A 24,410-nucleotide genomic window follows, 5' to 3' on the forward strand; every position below is an offset into this window, starting at 1 on the left:
ACATTTAGATATGTATCAGTCTTTTGTCAACAGTTTAATTAAACAATGCAGAATGTTTAAAATGAATTTAATGCGAATAATAAACAGCTTATTATGTGGCATCTAAATGTGGGTAATAACGCAAAAGGACAGCAGTTTTGTTTGTGGTAAAGACATTGTCGATATATATATACTTTGTTCATTCACTAACACTTATTTTGTTATACAAGCTAAACATATATAACATGTACGATAGATATATCAAATTAATATTTCATGTTAAGTGTTGGAAAGTCAGTATGCCACCAAAGTGCTACACGGCAAACATTTATAGTTGAAATTTTCAAATGAATAATAATTAAATTAATGAAATATATTCGTGTGTTGTGTTCTTATTCATTAGGTTTAAAGAGACTGGGTTAAGGCGTTGGTGCACACAAACTTTCAGCAAAATTCATGAAAGGATTTTAATGAAAAAGATCTTTAAGGTACGGATTTTTATCCAGTTTTAAAGTCGACTTTTCTTATAACATTATCTCTGACTCCTGACAATTATAATGATTTAATTCCAATTTGTATATATGGACCTGGACGAATCCACCTAGATGACGTTGTTCCCACGCTGATGAAATTTTGCCCCTAAATACACCAGAATGTATGATTTTTCAATAGAGAATTTAAGACTAACTCCGATATATCTTTCATCTTTAAAGTTTTTAGCAAATTGAATTTAAAATCTTAGTTATTTTAATTGTTTAACTACTGTACACAAATATAATTCTTGGTGCACAAAGAAGCATCATCTTACATAACAAATGAATAAACTGGTTATCATCCTAACAGGAGGTGGGGGTCGGACTCTGTGTTACATATACAGTGCTTTAAGTGAGCGAACGGAAAATTTACTTGAAAAGGCTGATTGGTCACTTTCAAAATAATATTTAGTGATTTTCAAAAAAAACGTGAATTTCAAAATTCAGAAAGTGATTTTCAAAATTGGATATATTTGACTCAGTTGAGTTCTTATTCAAATAGCGTATTTGATGACCCTATCCTCCTCTTTTTATTTCATGAACAAAATATTAATATTGAAAGTACCGTTTCTTTACATGAATGAAAATACGAAAAATATCTTAAAACAAAAACAAAAAAAACACTGAAACTTTATACATCTAGGTTTCTGTCCTAAGCAGCTGAAGGTTCGACCTCCGAAGTTTGAAATTTATACAGAAGTTGAATCCTTTTTTAATACAAAGTCTGCGAGCCTCTTCAAAGCCTCAGAATTCATTTCACATTCATAAAACTTCAGTTCCTCCGTGAAAGCTACATCAATCAGGGACAAGTTTTGGTACTTCCGTTCTCCACTAACTTTCATTTTGGACGACATTTGCGGCAACGCATGCTCTTCTTTGCAGTGTATAACAACAATAGCAGCTTGCAGATCTTTTAAATCTGAAAATAAAATTGTCTTGAATTCTAGAGAAGTTTCAAAATGTGATAACTATTTAGTCAACTATATCGCGGGCTTAGCGCAAAACGGTTGTAACTTATATGAAATTAAAAAGGAGTTACCACCGTTTTGCGCTAAGCCCGCGATATTGAAGTCAGCTTAAAACAAAAATAAGAAGCTCACGTATATCAGCCGGTCAGGTACTCATTTATGTCGGAAACCTAAGCAGAAGATATAGAGAATCCATCATTGGTCTTCGGTTAAGATCAGAAAATCCCAACCCGAGGGCGCACCGCTCAAGTCTTAAACGAGGCTGAGCCGAGTTTAAGACTTGAGCGGTGCGCCCGAGGGTTGGGATTTCCGATCTTCACCGAACACCAATGATGGATTCTATTTCTCACTTACCACAACAGAAACAATAAAAACAAGCATAAAAATATGAAACTACTTAAAACGCGGGAAATTGGCGTCCGTAAGCAGAAGTGACGTCGTGATATTTCAGTGACGCACAATAACAAAGTTCCGCTTTAGTTTTATCGTTTGTAACGTAACGGTACGTTCTTATCATAAAGTAATGAATTTTGAATCGAGAAATACACTATAAGGAACGGAGAGAAAAGATAAAGGTACCTGATTTTTAATTATTTTACATAAATAATATGTATATTCAGCGTATGAAGGAGTCCGTCACAGGAGTGTGGGATAACCCATGTGAGATAATTACTATTATTGTTATACCAGATTTATATAGCGCCCTTTTTATGATAATCACGTTCAAAGGCGCTTTACATAACATATAGAGAATCCATCATTGGTCTTCGGTTAAGATCAGAAAATCCCAACCCGAGGGCGCACCGCTCAAGTCTTAAACGAGGCTGAGCCGAGTTTAAGACTTGAGCGGTGCGCCCTCGGGTTGGGATTTCCGATCTTCACCGAACACCAATGATGGATTCTATTTCTCACTTACCACAACAGAAACAATAAAAACAAGCATAAAAATATGAAACTACTTAAAACGCGGGAAATTGACGTCCGTAAGCAGAAGTGACGTCATGACATTTCAGTGACGCACAATAACAAAGTTCCGCTTTAGTTTTATCGTTTGTAGCGTAACGGTACGTTCTTATCATAAAGTAATGAATTTTGAATCGAGAAATACACTATAAGGAACGGAGAGAAAAGATAAAGGTACCTGATTTTTAACTATTTTACATAAGTAATATGAATATTCAGTGCATGAAGTAGTCCGTCACAGGAGTGTGGGATAACCCATGTGAGATAAGATTTTCCAGCATTGCTAAAAATAGAGATTTTTCTGTCCGATAAGTGAGAAAAAGGCAGTCACTCAGGGTGCCAAGTCTATCCTCTACTAGTACAGACACTGATCAATCTGACCAGAGGGACAGAGCGAGAGAACGCTCCCAGAACAGAGAGAGAGAGAGAGAGAGAAATCCTTTAGATGCAGGCCTGTTTGGCTAACTTGACGCCTGGTGTATGGCGCCGATACACCCGAAGCCGTCTTCTTGGGTACTGGTTTAGTAGTTATTTGGGAGACACACAAGAGCATCCCGGAAATTTCTAGTGCATGGACCGGGATTCGAACTCCGGACCCTGGACTGACGGTCAAGCGCGTAACCAATAGACCACCGGGCAACCTACTTGACTTATTTCGATGCGAGGCATGAACTCCTTTTAAAATTGCTCTTATCTATCCTGGGCTTTAAATAATGTTCATACCGATTAAGAAATGTATCACTCGAGATGACATAAAAAAAGGCTTTCATTTCCACGAAAAAAAGTGGTAGGTATGCGAGAATCTATTTATTTTGATGTTTCGGAGTTTTGGGGTTAATTCACGAGATACATAAATATATTGATAAATATCTGAGGAACTTCTATCATAATAGTCTATCATATGTTGGTTGGATTTTTTTTCTTTCATGTAAAATGAATAAAAATACTTGAATATTTTTATTTCATTTACTGTCAAGATATAGAAATAACAATAAAGAACATAATGACAGAGGCCTCGCTCAAAGTCAAGTCAAATACTAACATAACCAGGCAAGGCGCGTAAGTTCAGCATACTATATGATTTTGTCTTTATTCTCCGCACCTACATGCGCGGAGTAATTGTGATGGCTCTTTGTGAGTTTAATGTATGTCGTAAATGACGTTTTGGCCTTTTGATTTGCAAAATGTCACTTTTTTTAATTTTTAATGTCTGGTCTGCCTATAATAATGACATCAGATTTAAAAATACAATCGAGAAAAATAATTTTCTTAAGAGCAGGAAAGAAATCAAAGGACAATGTTTTTTTTTCTCCAACCTTCATGAAACCCCATCAGACTGTCTGTTTGCCTATGGTCTACAACAAAGACATCAGTATCGTTATTTCACCTCCTGTTCTATCAGTACTACATACACTGCCTTGTTTGGCGCGGAGTTTCCTTTTGCTGCATCTTACAGCAACTTTCGTACTTGTAATAATTTGCGACCGCCGAAACCTAATGTACCATCAGAAATGTCAAATTTAGACTATAACTGTTAGGAGTATGTGCAAACAAGATACTAGGGTGATGAGCTTAATAAAGTGCGCGTAATAACGTGTAAGGATATAGACTGCAAATGAGGGTAATCTTACTCGTAAATTCCTCTACAGCATAATCTAAGTCCGGCTGTAGTCTTGACCTTGATTGACAAAGTATCATAAGTGGTTTGCAACTATCTATGTCTGCTAACTTCTGTATTTTGGTAATGATGAACTGACTTTGAAATTTCTGTGTAAAGGAAGAAACGAAATTTGCCGCATAACCATCACGATCATAGATCTGCACTGTTTGGAGCGATTCTGAAAATTAAAATAAAAGATATAAGACTAAATAAACATTCTTTTGCTTGAATATCAACTACCTACCCACAAAATTGTCGTCATTACAAATATGAAAGCAAAATGTATGGTTCTAATTCTAAAAGAAGCCTACCACCTCAGTTGTGTTACTTTTAAATCAAATTGACAACAGATAACATAATTATAAATTACAAAACTGTTTATGGCTGAAAATAAAAAGGTTACAAAAACATGTTATTCCAAAGACACAGAAGGCAAAGATCAGTTTTTATATTACTCATTATAAAAGTTATGTATGTTAAATTGGAAATGCATTAACAAAAATGTATGTTATCATAAAACAATTATTCCCTATCTACATACCCAGCCTTTGATGGCCTGGGTTGCAGGAGATATTTTACGGCTTTCCCAGTCATTTATATAATCATTTATATTAGACTCCTAGATATAAACGAAATACAATTGCCAGAAAATACACAATTAAGATATTTTATCATGTAGCAAACAAACATTATAATGAATCAACGATATCTAACACATTTACTGATACAAAAACATATGTATGCAAGTATTATGCGAGTAAGTGAAGAATGTACAATTATTGACCAGTAAGCGAGTGAATATGATCTGACAATCTGATGAAAGAATAAATGCTGGTGGTAATGCTGACTGAATAATAATAATAGGGATGGGAACGAATATTCGAATATTAGAAAATGGGTCGAATATTCGAATAGGAAAATCAAATTCGAATATTCGTAAATTATTGTATAGTTTTTTTTTTTTTCGTTATTTTTCAAAATAAGTATCGTTGATTTTGGGCAATAAAAGCATGCTAATTCTGCAGAATAAAACCGTTTGTTCAGTCGTGTTTGCTTATCGCGTGTCCAATTAACAAGAAAATAGCAATGCATAATTGGCAGGGGCCACCTTTATGGATTCACAGTTTGCAACAGGCGTAAATGTGTCAGATGCATGTGAAAATTTTTCCAATTAACAAGAAAATTGCATAATTAGCAGAGGTCATCGTTACGATTAACAGTTTGCAACAGGCGTAAATGTGATGCCTTTTATCTTTTGTTCATTTTTATTGGCGCCTGTTTTATGTAACAAATTTTACAATTATTTTTTTTTTCGAAAACAATACCAGACTTGTAGATATTGTCGATCTTTCTACAATATTTTGTACGACATTTCAGACCGTCCGCAGAATCGGTTTTCATCCGCAATCGGTCGTATTCGAAATAAATTTCGAAGTAGTTTATAATAAAATAAAGATATAACATATGATTGATAAATAAGATCATGTTGAAGAAGGTTTAAGGACGCTCGCTACAGTTTCGTATTTTTTTCTCAATAATAGATTTTGATGAAATTTTTTTTGTATTAAAAGATCATGTTATGATGTATTGAAAAATGAAATAAAAATACTAGGTCACCAGCTTTGTTTCAATTTAATTTGCCCCTAGATATGGTGCTATTTATAACATTTTTCAAAATTTCTATAATCCTAAAATATATTTCAGTAAAGTACAATAATCAGCATAAATTTGATATTTAACCCTTAGCCTGCTGGCGGCAAATGATTCTGCCTTTGCGACCAGTGTAGACCAAGATCAGCCTGCACATCCGTGCAGTCTGGTCATGGTCTGCACTGTTCGCTATTCAGTCAGTAAATTTTGAATAATAAGTGGTACTGTCCAAATTGAAAGATGGACCAGTCCATTACAGTCCATAACTCTGGTGTTACTTGAGCAATCTGTCTGAAACTTGATGGGCCCCATAACCTCATAGTGGTGAACATGTATATGAAGTTTGTTTGAAAAAAATCTAAAATAAGGATTTTTTTTTTTTTTTTTTTTTTGGGGGGGGGGGGGGGGGGGGGTGGTGTCAGGGGGAGGTGTGTGATCAAGGTAAGGGGGTGACCAGTTGTGGGTATACAACTTCACATGTTTACAATAAATGTTCATGGAAAAGAATGAAAGAAATTTAATGAAATTCTACCAAATGGTAAGTTTATTATGTACAAATATGTGGATTTTTATACAATTAAAGGGCAATAACTCTTAATTTACAAAATAAATCCGAATGAAATTGTGTGTACACAACCACATTATGGTGATCTAAATTCTGTTTAAGTTTCATAGTTCTAAGTCAAATATATCAAAAGTTATGATGCAGAAATTGCCATATTTATAGTACCCTATATAGTTAATACTAAAAACTTCTAAGGGCCATAACTCTGGTGTTACTTGGGCAATCTGACTGAAACTTGACGGGCCGCAAGAACTCATAGTGGTGAACATGTATATGAAGTTTTAAATAAATATTCCCAACCATTTCCTAGATATGGCTCCGGACGGACGGACGGACGGAAAGACGGAAGGACGGACGGAAAGACGGACGGAAGGACGGACGGACGGACGGACAACGCCAAAACTATATCCCTCCGACTTTCGTCGGGGGATAACAAGAGCTGTCACTAATGGTGACAAATGCCCCCGCAGCACCTTGACCTTTGACCTGGTGACCCAAAAGTCAGTAGGGGTGGTGTACTCAATAAGTACTATCAGCATGTGAAGTTTGAAGGTCCTGGGTCAAGTGGTTCGCATGTAAAGTGCCTTCATGCAAAAAGTTAACGTTGGCCCCTATGACCTTGACCTTTGACCTGGTGACCCCAAAGTCAGTAGGATTGGTGGACTCATAAAGTACTATCAGCATGTGAAGTTTGAAGGTCCTTGGTGAAGTGGTTCGCGAGTAAAGTGCCTTCATGCAAAAAGTTAATGTTGGCCCCTGTGACCTTGACCTTTGATCTGGTGAACCCAATGTCAGTAGGAGTGGTGTACTCAATAAGTACTATCAGCATGTGAAGTTTGAAGGTCCTGGGTGCAGTGGTTCGCGAGTAAAGTGCCTTCATGCAAAAAGTTAATGTTGGCCCCTGTGACCTTGACCTTTGACCTGGTGACCCCAAAGTCAGTAGGGGTGGTGTACTTAATAAGTACTATCACCACGTGAAGTTTGAAGGTCCTGGGTGCAGTGGTTCGCGAGTAAAGTGCCTTCATGCAAAAAGTTAACGTTGGCCCCTGTGATCTTGACCTTTGACCTGGTGACCCCAAAGTCAGTAGGAGTGGTGTACGCAAGAAGTATTATCAGCAAGTGAAGATTGAAGGTCCTGGGTGCAGTGGTTCGCGAGTACAGTGCCTTCATGCAAAAAGTTAACGTTGGCCCCTGTGACCTTGACCTTTGACCTGACGATCCCAAAATCAGTAAGGGTGGTGTACTCAATTAGTACTATCAGCAAATGAAGTTTAAAGGTCCTGGGTGCAGTGGTTCGCGAGTAAAGTGCCTTCATGCAAAAAGTTAACGTTGGCCCCTGTGACCTTGACCTTTGATCTGGTGATCCCAAAGTCATTAGGGGTAGTGTACTCAATAAGTACTATCAGTATGTGAAGTTTGAAGGTCCTGGGTGCAGTGGTTCGCGAGTAAAGTGCCTTCATGCAAAAAGTTAACGTTGGCCCCTGTGACCTTGATCTTTGACCTGGTGATCCCAAAGTCAGTAGGGGTGGTATACTCAATAAGTACTATCAGCATGTGAAGTTTGAAGGTCCTGGGTGCAGTGGTTCGCGAGTAAAATGCCTTCATGCAAAAAGTTAACGTTGTGACTAACGAACGAACGAACGAACTAACTAACTAACGAACGAACGAACCGACGGACAGTTGAAAACTAATATGCCTCCCTTCGGGGGCATAAAAAAAAACATTGAACGGCATCTCACATTAGCTAAAATCTTTCTGCAGATTTGGAATATATACGTACTTTTTTCCTTGTCTGGTGTAATGGGAATACTTTTGTCCATCTGTTCCAGCAGAGAAGCAACATTGTATTCTAAAGCCTTGATCTTTGCTTTGGTATCCTACGTAATATATATATCATTTGATAGTCTTACAGACAACATAATCAATTTCAGATGAAACAAGCAACCGGAACCGTATCTACACGGTACATGTACTAGATAACGAAAAATCCACGCTAAACGTTGCGTGACCACAACAACGTCCCAGATAAGTAAGAAGAAAAACAAGCATATGCTTTATTGCATTGTACTTGATGTCGGAGAAATATTGATAAAAACACTTAAGACTTTGTATAATCACAAAACTATCGAAAAGCGCTTTTATAATTAAAAACTATTTCCTGCGGAACCAGGAATGGAACCCGAATTGAAATAGCAACATCAAATAGCAGCGACGAAGTTTGACTGAATACCAATTGTTTGTTACACTCCTTCAGACACGCGTCTGTAACTAAGTAAAAATTTGATTTTAATTAGAATTTCAATTTAAGCCAAATAGATTTGGATTATATGGATTATCTGGAATGATATTGGACGATTTGTATGTCATTGAATATCAAGCATCATATCAAGAGTGCGAAAAGAGTCCCAAAAATAGCATTGGAACAAGAAAAATGAAACTTAAAACTCATCATTACATAATAATAAAATCGTTGGAAAATGTTATACAACTTCTTCGAATAACACAAATAGTACTTACTTGAGTGAAACTATCAGTGAAATATAATTTAAGCGCGCATATTGTTAAATCCTGCAGCAGCCCAGGGCCTTTTATTGACATAACAGTTCGTCGACGATTTTAAACTTGCCATGCAGTCAATCAAAACTACAAAACCTTAGAAACTCAAATCAATGCCTCAGAAAGCTATAAAAATAAGATAGAATCAGTTAGAATCACTCGCGACTGATTTCAAAATACGGCCAATGAGGAACATATAATGTTCTACGGCAAACCTGAAGCAAAGGAGGTGAAATAGAGCTTTGGGATGAAATTGCCAAAATATATCCTTGGTGTATCCACAGAGACGTCGTCTGGCATCAAAATGATAAGAGGACATCAAGTAAAAAATAATAATTCACCACTACGTGTCAGTATGTCGCGTAACCGTGACAACCGTCCAATCCTGAATCTGTAACTTACATTGTCCTAGAATAATGTGTACCAAGTGCATTAAAAAGGAAACGTGGAATTAGGTAGTTAAGTCACTTTCAGTCGTAAATATTACCTGGCATACGAAGACAAGGTTACCAAAGTGATAAAAAATATTCATTCATTATTTCACCTCTATATCTCTTTAGATATCGTAAAATATATAAATTGTTAAATCCGAACATTTCGAACGAGCAATGATCTGGATTGCCATACATCGCAGTTTTAGTCTTGTGGTCTTAGGTTTCTAGTCGGTCTATACATTTCCATAATATCACTTTTATACGTAGGGAACTTATCGTGTAGGGCCTTAAAGGTGTAGGTCAGAACCTTGTATTGTATCCTGTATTTAACTGGTGGCCATTGGAGCTCTTTTAGTACGGGTGTAATATGACTGTGAAGGGACGTCTTATCATAACGCGAGATGCCGGGTTCTGGACATAATGCATTTTGTCCAATGTGATGTATGGAATAACACTGGACAAGGCTTTACAGTAATCTTATCGTAGGGGACCCAGGCAATGGACAAGGGACTTCGTGGCATCACTTGTGATATACCGTCTGATGTGACCTATTCTGCGTAGTTGTGCATATCCAGCACGGCACACATAGTTGACTTGCTCTTCCATATCCACATTGGTGTCTAATACTGTACAAACATTCCTAACATATTTTGTTCATTTTATCACAGTGGCACTGACCTTCACCAGATATCTACAATGTGCTTTGAGTTAGGCTTTAAGTTAGGCTTTGATGTGAACAACAAAACGTCTGTTTTATCATCATTGAGCTTCTGCGTGTTGCAATACATCCACGAGACAATTTCGACCGGACAATCCCAAATGCGGCACAATATCTCACTTCTGTAGGCTTAAAGGATATGTTTAACTGAGAATCGTCAACGTAAAAATGATAAAGCAGTCCATGAAGTCTGCATATGGCATACAATGGTTTAGAGCACATTATGTAGTTATTTGGATTCAGTACTGATCCTTGGGGCCGAAATACGTCGACGACTCATCATCAACGCACACAGTTTGAAAGTGGTCACTTAGATATGACGACATCCATGCATGTGGTTTGTTTATGACTCTGAAATGCTGTAAAAGTGTTTTGTGGTCAATAGTTTCGAAAGCTGCAGACAGAAATAGTAGCACGTGGACTTTTACAGAAATTTGGTGGAGACCCAGACGATGTCGTTCCGTACCTTTATCAAAAATGACTCAGTTCAATGAAACTATCTGGATGCGGACAGCTGTCTCTCATGAGGTTTGTTTTCACTCAAATGCCGGTGGTGAACGCCAAGAAGAATAAAAAGACTCAAATGCCGTTCAAGACGCGCATCTACTACCTTTTCCAAGAGTTTTTAAACGAAAGAGAGATTGGACACAGGCCTGTAGTTTTTGAGAATATTTGGTCCAAAACCTGGCTTCTTAAGGAGATGTCTTCTCCTCGCACTCTTAAACTCTTTTTGTAAATAACCTAGCTCCATTGATGTATTTATATTGTTTGTAATCAATGGCAGTAGTTCGTTAAGCCGTTTCTTCAAACGCAATGTTAGTAACGGATCAAGTTCACATAAAGTGTTTGGAGACTTTAATATGATTTGTTTTACCTCTTCTTTCGTTGCAGGAGCCAAAATATCAAAACAATTGATTACATCCAGATGCTTTGAACAATATAAGTCTATTGAATCACAATCAGTCAATACCATATGTACATGTATATTACTTATTGTTGGTGGATTTTTATTGCGACTGCATTCGTATAGTTTTCAAGTCTCCTGTTATATTCAAACTAAGATAGTAAATAAAATTGTATGGATGGTATATAATCATGCAGATTTCCGTTTTAATATAAAGCATTTTAATGGAGAATCTTAAAATACAAAAGTCTCAAAATGTCTTCCTTTTTCTATAAAATATGTTTGAAATTTAAAAAAAAACTGTATGTTTAAATGGAGGACTTTCTATCAACATTATTTTTCTTAAAGACGCTTATTAGTTAGTGTGAACACTGTTATTAAATGTGTTATTTAGCTCAGTAGAACTGTTTTTGTTTCCAGTGGGAAAGTAATACATACGACCATTTAGTGTCCAAATTAACTAAAATTCACTTCTGGCATCTGCCATTCGTAGTTAATGATAAAATTTGGTTTCGATCAATTCAGGAATGACTGCTTCGATTACATCCGACAAATGCATACCAGTGCCTGAATGTTTCTATAAAATTAGCTGAATAGCTTGCGTTTTCTTGTTTTGATATTAACCATTATGCAAAGGTCTTTTACATTATTTGTTAGCATCATCAAAAGGTACAATGATGTTTCTTCGATACTTGGAATACCTGACAGAATATATTCATACATGTTAAGTGGCCTAATAAAATTTTTGTTAAGTATTATGCCCTTTAATTTTTGAGAGTACTTAGTGACATTTACCAAAAATGAAGAATATACCTGAATTTTAAGAGCCACAGTATCTTCGTCATTCTTTTTGCCACTGTTTCGTGACTTTGGGCTTGTTTCTTCCTCTCTATTCATATTTTTGGTATTTTGCCTTGCTTTTTGGTGATAAAAAGAAGAAACAACAGGCCATGTGCTTAGACTTCCCAGTTTAAAACCGGTTTCGCCGTCAACTTTTGCTTTCATTTGCTTCAGGTGTGACATCCATTTACTGACTTGCTCGGAATGTGCCTAAAACAAGAAAACTCTTTAAAATAGATGGTTCAATCTTAGGTTCTTTACAGTATTGTTTTGTGGTACGTTTTAGTGTCTTGGTGGAATGAGTATATTTACCTCTAAAAAGCGAAAATGTTATTTCAATTTTATTTAAAACAGATAATTTTGATTGGTAGATCGACTAATGCTGTTTCGTTTTTTATCCATGACTTTCAGCAAGCTATATGTGAGACTACACACGTACACATTTAGCACACAAGAATGACACGAATCTACACCATGCCAAAAAACGAGAAGAAAAGTTAACTTTAAACATTCCATACCATAGATCATTCTATCTTTACACATTACACTGGTTTTTGGTTACTATCCCTGCCAAAAATTGACGAAGTTCAATGAAACTTGGACACACTGTTTAACTATCATTTCGTTTTAATAAAACATATCATCGATAATAATCGGGCGTACATTCCATTCAGCCGAATAGTCACATTTTGCTTAAGTTACATATAATTCCGTTATATTTTAACATACATTAGCATTACATACTATTAATATAACAATAACTCCTATAGATATAACAGTAACTCCTATTGATGTAACGATATAGGCACTCAGCCAATCAATATACTGGTTGGGAACCAGTTTCCGGACAGGACCAGTTTCCGGACACATGTAATATCCGCTTTATTTCGTTGTTCTTCACGTAATTGTTTCATATATTTAGATGTTTGTTCTTCATGTCTACAACAAACCACTATATTACAAGGCTGTATAATGTTAGGTTTTATGATGATAACTCACCTGTGTTTACAAAACAACTTTATGTCTTAACGGGGCATAAAGATAGCATTGCGCATGCGCAGTAGTTCACACTTGACGGGGTATCGAGTGGGGAAGAAATAATTAAACTACATATTGATTGTCTGCTGATAACATGTGCTACTTTTAATTTCACGGTAATAGTTACATAAAATGCAGGTCTGTCGTTCTTTGCAATAATTTTATTCTATATCTTTTGGAATTAACAAGAATTCGTGTTAGACGAAATTCGAGTTTTTTTTATTGACATCCTCGGTTTGCTTTCGTAGCTGCTACTGAACATCGGGTTATCTTTCGTGTGCATTTTTAAAAAGATTAATGATAACGAAATATGTAAAATAGTTTAATTACTTTTTTCGATATCAAATTAACAGCAGAACACCGTCAAAATATTTGTCCGGCTACTGGTTTACCTCACGGGGAAAATAGCGTCTCTTAGTGACCCCATTTTAGGCCCCATAGAACCCGTATTTTACGTCACAACGCGATGCTGATTACAACATCGGCTGCGGAAGGAGCTTAAGTTTGTGCAGTGTGGGCTTCATATATGTCAAATATTTTTTAGGGAATAATGGAGCCGAAATATGAAAATGTGTCCGGAAAATGGTTCCCATCCAGTACCGGTTACAAAATCTGTAAGTATTTTTACACCATATTTGTAACCTGAAAATATCTAAATTGACCAAAATAGCCTGCATAGTTTACCAATGGCACAGTGGCGTAGTGATAAGTTCTCCGACTTTCACGCACGTTACCATGGGTTCGATTTCAATTCAGACTGTTTTCATTAATTCGATATAATGTCATTTTATCGATACTGTTTTTATTCTTACAACATTTTATCAAATATATCTAACACTTTTGGTAATAAATTGTAGGTAGAAGAATGTCAAAAACTTGTGTATTTCTTTCAATAAATGAACAATAAATCACGATAAGTGCGACAGTTTTCCTGCATTCTAAGTTTACAGATGAAATTTAAAAAAAATGAAAATGGTCAAACAGGTGTCTCGAACTCACATCCCCGAGATTGGTAGCTGAACGTTTTGTCAGCACAACTATAATCTGCTTATATATACAACATGGTAATAAAGAAATGTTTATATTTTATTTGGTTTTCAATATTTATATTTTTAATTAAGTTTGGGCACCGAAAATTTATTTACGGAAGCATACGGAATATTCTTGAGTGACAGTTCAATAGTTTTGGACAATACTAAATAATCCTCAATAGATAAAAAATTACATGTAGATAGGTTATTAAACTGGGGTAAAACCAAGACACCAGTCAAGAGTGAATTGAGGTGGAGATCCCCTGATAATAGTCATAACATTTAATCCAGGCATCACCTTTAAATTAGACTTAATAGTTTTGTTAGCTACAGGCTTATTCCCAGGTGTATAATTTTGCTGAGCAGGAATTCAAAATGTATTTATATAATGTCTGAAATATCCAAACATATTATTTAATTAACTAGTTCAATAGTCAGATTTTAAGATGCTGTAGAAATCACTTTCACCTTTAACAAGATTGAAATCTATGGCCTGGCCTGGCCTGGCCTGGCCCGGCCCAGTCGAAAATTGGGCTCATCGGGCCAGGCCAGGCCAGGCCAGAGATTAGAACATGCCCTCTTAGGCAGGAGTATTTGATACACTTAACAAATCTGCTATAACATTTGCTGTCTTCCCGTTATCTTTAAAATAACTGACCTATAGAGCTATGCATGATTTATCAAAAAAATGAATTAGATCTACCACTCTTATAACCTTTCTAATTTACAAAGGTCACAAAGTTAGATTTATTAATCGAACGGATTCTATTATAATGGCACAAAGGTTTACCATAGACAAAACACACAAATGTAAATTTTCATCCTCGTGCCAGTCGTGGTACTTAAGGATATTCTGCAAATTGAAATTAGAAATTCATGTAAACAATCAGAATCCTCGAAACAGCATTGGAAATGCAAGGACACAAAAAATAAATGATAAAAGTTGAAATGATATATCTGTAGGTAAATTTGCGAGCATGAAAGCTACGCTGAACCCTATCTCCACAGTGCATTGAAAGAAAATGAGTGAAAATTTTCGGTGCAAAATTTTGGTATCGTATGCAACTCAAACTGCTACAAAATATGTATTTTCAAATCAAAGAAATGCCAAAATAATGCATACGAGCGTTACTTTTTCAAGAAAATATCGTTAAACATTCTAATGCGCAAAACACGTGCACAGTTTTTCTAAAATATTTCGCCGCCATGTTTATTTCAGGGAATTAAATATATGATTGTTCTTTTACCTCAGATTTCCTTACTGAAATATATATATGTCTCCTTGTTAATGGCTAGGGGTATCCATTTAGTATAGTTCTGCACTGTCCGATCTCCTTGATCTGTTACCGATCCTTTGCTTTTAAAGAATAAACGCAATGTATAAACATAGTTTTTCGCTTTACACAACTCTCTTGGACAAGAAAGCCTTTTCACTTAAAATTTGTAAGCATCCGCTGGCAAAATATTAATGAAAGATCGGAACTTTTTCAAAAACAAAGTTCAATTTCAATCATTTTCAAAAACTGGAAATGTTGCACATTGTGTTGAATGTATAAATAAAACAAAAATCCCCAAAATAAATCATTTTAGAACTATTCCGGGAACTAAACGTTTCAGCCGAACAACGCATTTCAAGAAGACACAAAACTGACTTCTCTTTGTAAACAATGTCAAAGTTCACCTGAGGGAAATCGCTGAAAAAGTAGAAGTGCTTACTAAGTTACAAAGCAATTTTAAAGAAGCACCACAAAATAACTGTATTCTTTTGTATTTCCATGATGGTAATTATACATGATTTGCATGAAAAATATGAGATATACAATAATTTAGTTTCAAATTGCAGATAAAATTGTGAAAACACATTTATTTGGGAAGGGCCTAAACTGTCCACCTGAAAACTTGTAGTATAGCTGTATATTACCTGTATTATAGGAATGATTTTCATGAAGTTTTTGTGGTGAAAAGAAGTAGGTCACTAGGTCGTGGTGGGTCTTTTTGTTTACATTTCAACCATGTGAAATTAAAGGCATGTGCTATCACGAGACTCCCATGCATTTTGAACTTCGTGGTGGATAAACTGAATTTACTTTAAAGTATGGTGTCTCAGGTGAGCCAGTTATCTGTTAATTTTAGAGAACATACATTAAAGAAGTGGTTATGAGATATTATGCATGTGTACGAACATTTCAAAGTCTGCTCTATATAAACGACGACAAAAAACAAGTGTGCATTCAGCAAAAAGCTATTATTTTCAGGTGTATACTGGACACTGATCCCAATGTTCGTAATTTTCAGATGAAGAACTCGTGATCCTTGGTTTCGTAGACAGTGTAAGAACTGGACCGCTGCTTCCGCTGTTAACATCGCAGTAATGTAAAGTCAGTGTCCATTTCTATGCCGGAATTGCAATACACATTTATTATCAGTTTTAAATCTATGAAAGTGTAAAAAAAATCATTCTTTAACGAAGAGCCAAGATACAAAAAAGTTACTTTTGAGATATTTCTGATTTTAATCATCAGGTTTTCGTGCGAAAGGTTCAACTGATTGCATTTTGTTTCAAAACTTCTAAATGTTTCGTAGTTATCTACAATTGTATACAAATTGTATTACCCCCTAACATATTTGGCTATACATTTTTTTTCTGCGATTTATTCTCACTGTGTTTAAACATTCTGCATAAATTCACAAATTGTATAAAACATGGATAAATCAAAATTGGTTAGTTTACGACGCAAACATCTAATAAGGAATCACTATACACATCCGGCACAATAATAACTTGTCCCGGACCAGTATGCGGAAATACAGTGGCCCGATGTTTCAAGATTGTCTAAAATATTTGCATATGTCGTGATAAACCAAATATTTCGATTGTTTATACAATCTATAAATATACAATTACTTATGTGTGAAACAGTTACGTTTAGTAATTTCGGTAGTAATCGCAGAATGTGCCGAAAATTCCATTTCCGCTGAATTTTCCGTGAGAAAAGCAGCGCATAAGTACATCAATTCCAGTATAATAAATTAAACCTTTATTAAACTTGCACAGTCATTGAAACGAATTTTGGATCTTTGCTAAATCTTGTTCACTTTAAGTCTGAGACTTGACTTACAAGTTTGGTACACCATAGAATCTACATAGAAAACATCTTGTCCACACATTGCACTACTTTTATGTATGCTGAAAATAGCAACATGTATTTTCGTTTTAATACATGCAGTGGTCAGATTTGAAAACAGATTTTGTAATAAGTTTAGTTCTATTCAGTAAGACAATTCTCCTATGCATTAATTGAAACTTTGAACTAACTTTTGCCATTCATGAATTTTTGATAAAGTAATTGAAAAGGATTTATATATGTAACCGAAAATTTGGAAAATTACAGGTAAAATATCTACTCTGTTTATTTCCAAATTTCAGTTTTACTTTATATACAGCTAATTTTTGTTGAGGTCTTGCAAACTGAGCTGCCTTTGTGCTAGACTAAGTATGGAACAGCTGCATTTGAAAGCTTTGGTTCACTATATTTTCACACCGCAAATGAAATAGAAAACGTGGAAACTCCACAGGCTGCTCAACCCAACAAAAACGAAAATGTTGCAGGCTCGGTTTGATTGAGCCTGTTCATGGACGGTAGTGGAAATGCATGCTACCGTTTGAAGGTCACTCTAAATTCAAGATGGCGGAAGTATCTTAAAAATGACGTCATCGAGTCACATATAAAAGTAGGCATTTATTTTGCATTGAACTTTTTTTGCTAATATTCATGTATAATAAACTAATCGAAATTTCTAACGCACCATCGATTATTTTTGCAATATACTTAACACTTATGAAATTTCTCATTCGTTTAGCTAAATGTGTAGTCAACAATATATCATTTCTATAAATAGAAAATAGAAAACAATTCGAAACTGATCAGTTTTGGGATCACGAAAACAAACGGACAATTTTCATCACAATGAGAAACAAATAAGTATGTACATTTTAGCCATATTTATGTAACTGATAAATGCTTTACCTTTAGTGTGTCGTACAGGTCACGAAAATTCGCCTCCATTTTCAGAAAAAACCTTATCATAAAAAGATGTCACATGATAATGCAGTTCAACACAACTGTTCTCCAGATTTAATTTCTACTATAAGTTATAACTACATTGAATTTCCCTTGTCTTTCTTGGTGGCATAATGTATAGGTTAATAAATGGGAGAGCGGTGCCTTTGAGTGATAATGGCCTTGGCAAGGTGATAATAGCCCGAAACAAATAATAACAAATATTGATTATGCCTATCGCATACCAATGTGTGGTTTTATGAATACGATATATGAATCTACCTGTAACTATATGTAATGAATCGCCGCTGTTATGAAATAGTCATAGGACAAAATGGGGAACTCTGAAAGTCAAGGTAAGGGACTACATATAATGTATTTTTTTGATTTTATAGTTTTAAAACATGATTAAAACATTAACTTTACTTTGTTTTATGCTAGACATGTTCTTTTATGAAAAACACAAAAAAAAATGTGGACGACACTGCCATTTACTCAAGTTGTGTTGACTTAAGAACATTCTTCCTTCTCCTCGCAGTGATTGATCGGAGGCTGCACCAGACTGTCCAGAGTAAAATATGTCTCTTTGGCAAAGGTAATATGTATAAAAGGGGTAGTTATGCAAATTGCCACAGAGCATAAAGAAGTAGAATGGGCCATGGTCTCTTTTTCGAAGATATATCAATCTAACGTATTATTGTTATTATTAAAATATTAGCCTATTCGATTCGATACACAGCTTGTACATGTTTGTCCTTGAAAACAGCGAGTACATGATCTTGCAAGAGTACGAGGTGTACAGGAGTATATTAAACATTGTTCAGTTGGCAATTAATTTTTTGCTCGCCAGAATAAGTGAAAAGATCGTCATTATCTTTTTTTGAAGTTGAACACAGAAGTAAAAATTAGTAAAAAAAATGGATGCAAATGGGTGGATGCAAATTTTAATAGAGTAAAAAAAGACTGGTATTTTACGGAAAGAAAAAATGTTTCGGCTGGCATTACCGAATGATTTTACGGAAAGTAAAAATATTAATGTTTCGGCTCGCATTACCGTAAAATATTCATGAATGATTTGAACATTGTATCTATATGTTTTAAACCTGTTTCTAGATATTGCTGCTCTGGTGGACAATAAAAGTTGACAAAATGATAGATCAGGGTTTTTTTTATTATAATTGAAAGCGGCGGTCCAGTTATAAATGACTAAAAATTCAACGCTCTATGACTGCTTTCTGGACTTCTTACCAGTTATTATCATGTCAAACAGAGAGAATGGTTTCAGATAAATCTGAATCAGCTACATTCGGATCAAGAGTCAGTCACGCTATTAAAGGGACATGCCTCCATATAAAAAGCAAAATTTAAAAAAAAATGAAATAAAACAGATACATTCTAGAAATTGAAAAGGATAAACAAGCATTGTTTAAATATATATTTCAAAAGTATAATTATATAAAGTATAGCTAAATCCTCCTACTTTTAGCTTGACATACGACAAGATTCATTTCTTCTATCCATTGATTGTGTATTTACAGGTACTGTTTCCCTTGTCCACCTCATATAAATTTGCATATGGCCATGGCATTCTTACGTCATTCGTGTCATACGTCACAAATTTGTTTCGAAGAAATTTAAATTTTCTTGCATTCACATCTTTGAAAACTGATATTGTAAAAGGAATTAGATATGTTGCGGACTGGAAATACCTCAATAAAGATGCTAAAATACAGGTTGTTTTTGAACCATGCGTTTGGAAATGATGTTTAATTTAGCAAACCATCGTTTCAAGTGCAAGGTGCGATACTGGTGCCTGAATTTCATCGATGTTTGAAAAGCTTGTTTGTTTACAATTTATTCATCGCACAGGGATCCGTCACATGCTATGATAGAGGGGGAAAATTTTATGATAGAGGGGAAATTTGTTTTAAATGTTTTTGTTTTAGATGAAATTCAAGAACTTATATGTAAAAAAATAAAATCACCCATAAAAACATAAACAGAGGCAAGGGGGATAACATGGTCAATTTCAATCATGTCTCCTACGTTCTTGTACCCCATGCTATCGCGCCACACATTGGATATATCCGACTATGCGGAAAATTATTGCTTAAACTAATTTTTCTGACGTTAAAGATAAAAATTGAACAAACTGGATTATACGATTTTTCACTGGATTTATTGATATTTTAAATAAAGAATCAGGAACTGTATTTTTATTGGAAGGCGAATTACGATTGAACAAGATCTGGTCTTTTGGGCTGTTCTATTTAGACATCTTAAAAGATCGATATCTCGACATATATTTTGATTTTCTGGTAGTCATGGAAAGCAAACTGTAAAAATGTAAATAGAAGAACCGAATGCTATTGTTTGTGCTTCTTGCAAATGTTCAAAGAATCGCTAGCGCGGTACATGGATTTGCAAGAAAGTTTATCATATGTTACAATTCCTGCTGAATCGTATATATTCGTTGCAGTGATGCTTTCTTTTGTACTTGAAGTGTACTCAAGACTTACTTAGACTACAAATCATTGTACCTTTACTTCATGTTACAGTGTAGGTCCCTAGTGCATTTAGGATGTATAGACTGTTCAACTTCGTTTAATATTCGTTTTAATTAGGAAAATGCCATTTCTGATTTTTAGAACCTCCAACACCAACGAAGCCAAAACCGAAGCTGCATACCGATCCTTGGAGAACACATCAGTCTGTAAGTAAACTTTATTGTGCATATCACTTATCGTGCAACAAATAGGTTTAATTAATCCCCTACTGGTTCACCGGAGGGGACTATAGGAATGCCGTCCGCCGATCCGTCTGTCCGTCCTCAAATCTGGATCCTGCAATCACTTGAAAAGTATTCAAGCTTGGTTTATAAAACTTGATATGTGTATAGAGGACAATATGTAGATAATGCACGTATATGACTTATGCTTGTAGGTCAAAGGTCAAGGTCACTATTGAAGGTCAAGTAAAAATTGTTTTCGCTCAATACCTTTTATATGCATTGATGGATTATCTTAGTAGTATACACAAACGGTCCCCTGATGAGACAGTGTGTCAACACATGATCTATGCTTGTCGGTTCAATGTCAAGGTCACTGTGTAAGGTCAAGTGAAAATTTGTTTCTGTCCCATAAATTTTAATTGCATTGAAGGAGTTTTTTATTACTAAACAGAAATGTGGCCCGTGGTTAGACTATTTGTAGCGCACTTGACCCATGGTTGTCTGTCAAAGGTCAAGTCACTATTGAAGGTCAAGTAAAAACTTGTTTCCGCTCCATAACTTCATGTGCATTTGTGATGCCGTAAAATTATAGTACGTTAAAGGTATAATGGCACTATGGCATTACTTATTATGTCCAAATGATAAAACACAGTTCCAGATTATCTTCTTTATTTTTCTTCGGTGGAGAACCACACAGTCAACAAATAACAATTTTCACACGGTTATCCGTATTATGTAACAATTAGAAAAAAGGTTTAAGTATTAACAATTCTAGTGTTCTAGTGGAAAACCACGATGTTTCTATTTGGAAATCCAAAGTTATTCTCTCAAACTTGCTGTCTTCAAAATATACTCGCTCTCAACATCTAATAACTGACCAATTAAAATGACCCTTATTGTGAATGTAATTAACAGTATGAACCAATCAAATTCAAGAAAGCGTACATGGTAATAAAATTACAAGTATTTAAAGTATTAACAAGTTTTGACAGCAATCAACACCTTATCAGTTAGGAAGTCTTAACATTTAAATTATCCAGACGTCACAATGACCTTATCATAAATACATTTAGAAACCTTTTAGCACATTCTGGACTATTAAAGATTAAAGTGCATAAATGTGTCAAAGTTGAGACAACAATAAAGTTTTGACAAGTGTCATAAAAACAAAAAATTGAAAGAATTGCAACTTATACATAATTAGATATTTTACACTTTTTTCTTTTATCTGGTCTTTTACAAAAGTTATTAAATTTCTGTATTGAATCTTCATCGTATACTTTTTTATTCAGATTATTTTTCTACAAAAGAATTATACCGATTTTCAGCTGCACAACACATTGATGGATTCTGCTCACAGATGTTCCCCAACATAGTGTCCTGTACATGATCTATGCTTGTAGGTAAAGGTCACAATTGAAATTTAAGTAAAACATTTTGTTTCTTAGCTCCTAATTGCCCTGAAGCATTCGAAGTCTTAACACTGTTGCCAACAAACACATGGGACGAACACTAACAAAGTTTTATACCAATAGGCGACTTCTGTATTGCCACTGCGATTCTCAGTCACTTGTTTTCATATGGCTTTAAGTTACTATGACCGAAACTTTATAGCCAGATGAATATAACCTCTTAAAACTTTACGTACTTTGGCGAGATTTTGTTATTCGGTCAGACGTAAGATATTAATTTCTCTAATTCTACGAGAACAAAAAGAGCTCCTGTGTCGGTCGGTATTGCCGAAAAAAAAATCATCCCGGGGAAATTCTTTTAGAAAAACTTTTTTTAAAATATCTATTTCGATTTAGTTTTCACAGATTTCCCAATAAATAAAGAAGAAAGTCCTAATGCAGGAATTGCAGGAATTAAAGATAATCTAAACGTAAAAGTTCACAAGAAAATACTATTAACTTATTCGCACCATTATTTAAATCTAAGGCCTCACCAAATTAAATAGTTGTTCATCGGATTTGCCGCTCGTATATTTTCAGAAACACAAAAAAATATTTTTTTGTTTGTTTTTGGCTTGTGCTCGCCCCATTGAAAAATACTCAATCAAAAATTATTTGGTGCGCTACTTTTTACGGACGTAAAAGTGTATAGATGCTTATAATTCCAGTCCTAGATTGTTCTCAAATGGATTTTAATCAAAATAAATACATACTACGCACACATCGTCTATAATAAATCATAACACTTATATTTAGTTGCATTAAAGTTGTTTCCCCTTTATGCAGTTACGCCATTTTCTTCAAATGTTTACCAAATTACATGCTACAAAAATCGATTTATTTCATTGAAAACTGGATGAAGAAAAACGTACTAATTTATTTGATAACATCAATCTACATTATTTTGGTAAGGGTAAATACTTATTGATACATGTCACTTATCTGTTTTCTGTTTTTCCTGTCCAAATGATCAGCATTTAGGGTTGGGAAACTAGCTGTCTTACACAGGCAGACATATGTAGGATCATTTTCCTTGCCTGTTACGTTCGAGATAGATCGTGGTGAAAAATAGATTTGGCATTTGTTTTTATAGTTTATGACGTCATAACAGTGCAATTACAAATTGCTTGGCATATATGTTCCCCATAATCTGCGACATGTCATGCGCAGCACCCAGAACAGTAGCTCAAAGGTCAAGGTCACACTTGGAGATCAAAGGTCAGTAGGGCTTATTTCCTTTCCTGTCCATAACTTTGTCTTTCATCAAGGGATTTTAATATTAGTTGGTAGAAATATTCTCCTGGATGAGATGATGTGTCAAGTGCTAAACCCAGACCCGTAGCTCAAACGTCAAGGTCACACTTAGAACTCAGTATGTAACCAAGGATTAGGAAAAGAGTATTTTACCCAAGTCAATTTCTTGATTTGATCTGTCCATATTTTTCTTTTCAAGTCACTGATCACTGACCTATTAAAGCCTTACGCAAAGACATCTGCAGTAATTATGCATGTTTTTTTCATTCCTAGAGGTAAAAGACTGCTGCATAGTTTGAAAGAGTTTGAAAGTACCCTGTTACCTAAACCAACAGTAAAGTGTTTGAGGAAATGTCTCCCTTTTCCCCAAATTGTTACCCAGGATCATTTTTCCGGCTCAAGTAACTTTTTTTTCAGAAAATTATCGTTTCATTTTTTGTCTGATTATGAACTTTGATGCAGTTAACTGCATTTATTTATTATCGAAATTAGTTTTGCCTGCTTGAAGTCTGCATATTTAGTTCCAATGCCTATTATAGATGTTTTTACAGAGAGCTACTTCCTTAGCAACGGGAGACAATTTTCGCGCATGCGCACTCTACGTAGGGCAAGAAGGCATGACCGCACAATATAAATTACGTTAGAGTTATATTGCATTTCAATCTATTCGATCAATAATGAGTCGTGTTTTATAGTAAGTAGCCACCGCAAGACAAAGGAAAATATACGTAGATCGCTGATATACTTTATCATTAATGATTTTGATTTCATAATGAACAGGCAATAAACTTTTTTCAGCAATTTTGATCTCGACAAATTTAGGTTAAGAAAAATGAAAAAAAAAAAGAAGATATTTTCCGTGAATTAAAAATTTTTTGTTTGATTTCCTAACATGATCTCACAGAACTTACCACCTGTCGCAGTTAGCTTACATGATACTTGTAATATAATAATAAGGGGTCCATGCAAAAAAGGTACCTATCTCCATTTAGTAAAAATGTTGGGAAAACGCATTTTTGTAAAATTTCGGTGAAATGTGATATTTCCCAAAATAATTGCAGCTATAGATTGTAT

The 24,410-nt window shown here is 35.0% G+C and overlaps 2 protein-coding genes across 2 annotated transcripts in view; one reads left to right on the forward strand and one right to left on the reverse strand.

The window, feature by feature from the left end:
* Positions 1–50: 50 nt before the first annotated feature.
* LOC123561766 (uncharacterized) lies at positions 51–17,936 on the reverse strand. The gene is made up of 5 exons (XM_053552935.1): positions 17,868–17,936; positions 11,744–11,980; positions 8,099–8,195; positions 4,075–4,281; positions 51–1,431 (listed from the first exon to the last, which is right to left on the reverse strand). Exons 1-5 carry the CDS (start codon positions 17,925–17,927, stop codon positions 1,202–1,204), a joined length of 831 nt encoding a protein of 276 aa, XP_053408910.1. The 5' UTR covers positions 17,928–17,936; the 3' UTR covers positions 51–1,201.
* A 277-nt stretch (positions 17,937–18,213) lies between these two features.
* LOC128559896 (interferon-induced protein 44-like) overlaps positions 18,214–24,410 on the forward strand; it is a 32,566-nt gene continuing 26,369 nt past the window's right edge. The window contains exons 1-2 of the mRNA XM_053552934.1: positions 18,214–18,256; positions 20,549–20,613. Of these exons, the coding sequence (XP_053408909.1) occupies positions 18,235–18,256; positions 20,549–20,613 (87 nt within the window). The 5' untranslated portion in view covers positions 18,214–18,234. The remainder of the gene's footprint in view (positions 18,257–20,548; positions 20,614–24,410) is intronic.

Source organism: Mercenaria mercenaria, chromosome 10 (genome assembly GCF_021730395.1).
Source record: "Mercenaria mercenaria strain notata chromosome 10, MADL_Memer_1, whole genome shotgun sequence".
NCBI classification, from domain to species: Eukaryota; Metazoa; Mollusca; class Bivalvia; order Venerida; family Veneridae; genus Mercenaria; species Mercenaria mercenaria.

Bases quoted from the DNA above. Each gene is read 5' to 3' on its own strand.
- LOC123561766 (XM_053552935.1), bottom strand. From the start codon at position 17,927: ATGATAAGGTTTTTTCTGAAAATGGAGGCGAATTTTCGTGACCTGTAC. The intron at 11,981-17,867 runs GTAAAGCATTTA...TTCTTGTTTTAG, and splicing joins ACCTGTACGACACACTAAAG to GCACATTCCGAGCAAGTCAG. The intron at 1,432-4,074 runs GTAAGATTACCC...TTTTATTTTCAG, and splicing joins TGCTGTAGAGGAATTTACGA to ATTTAAAAGATCTGCAAGCT.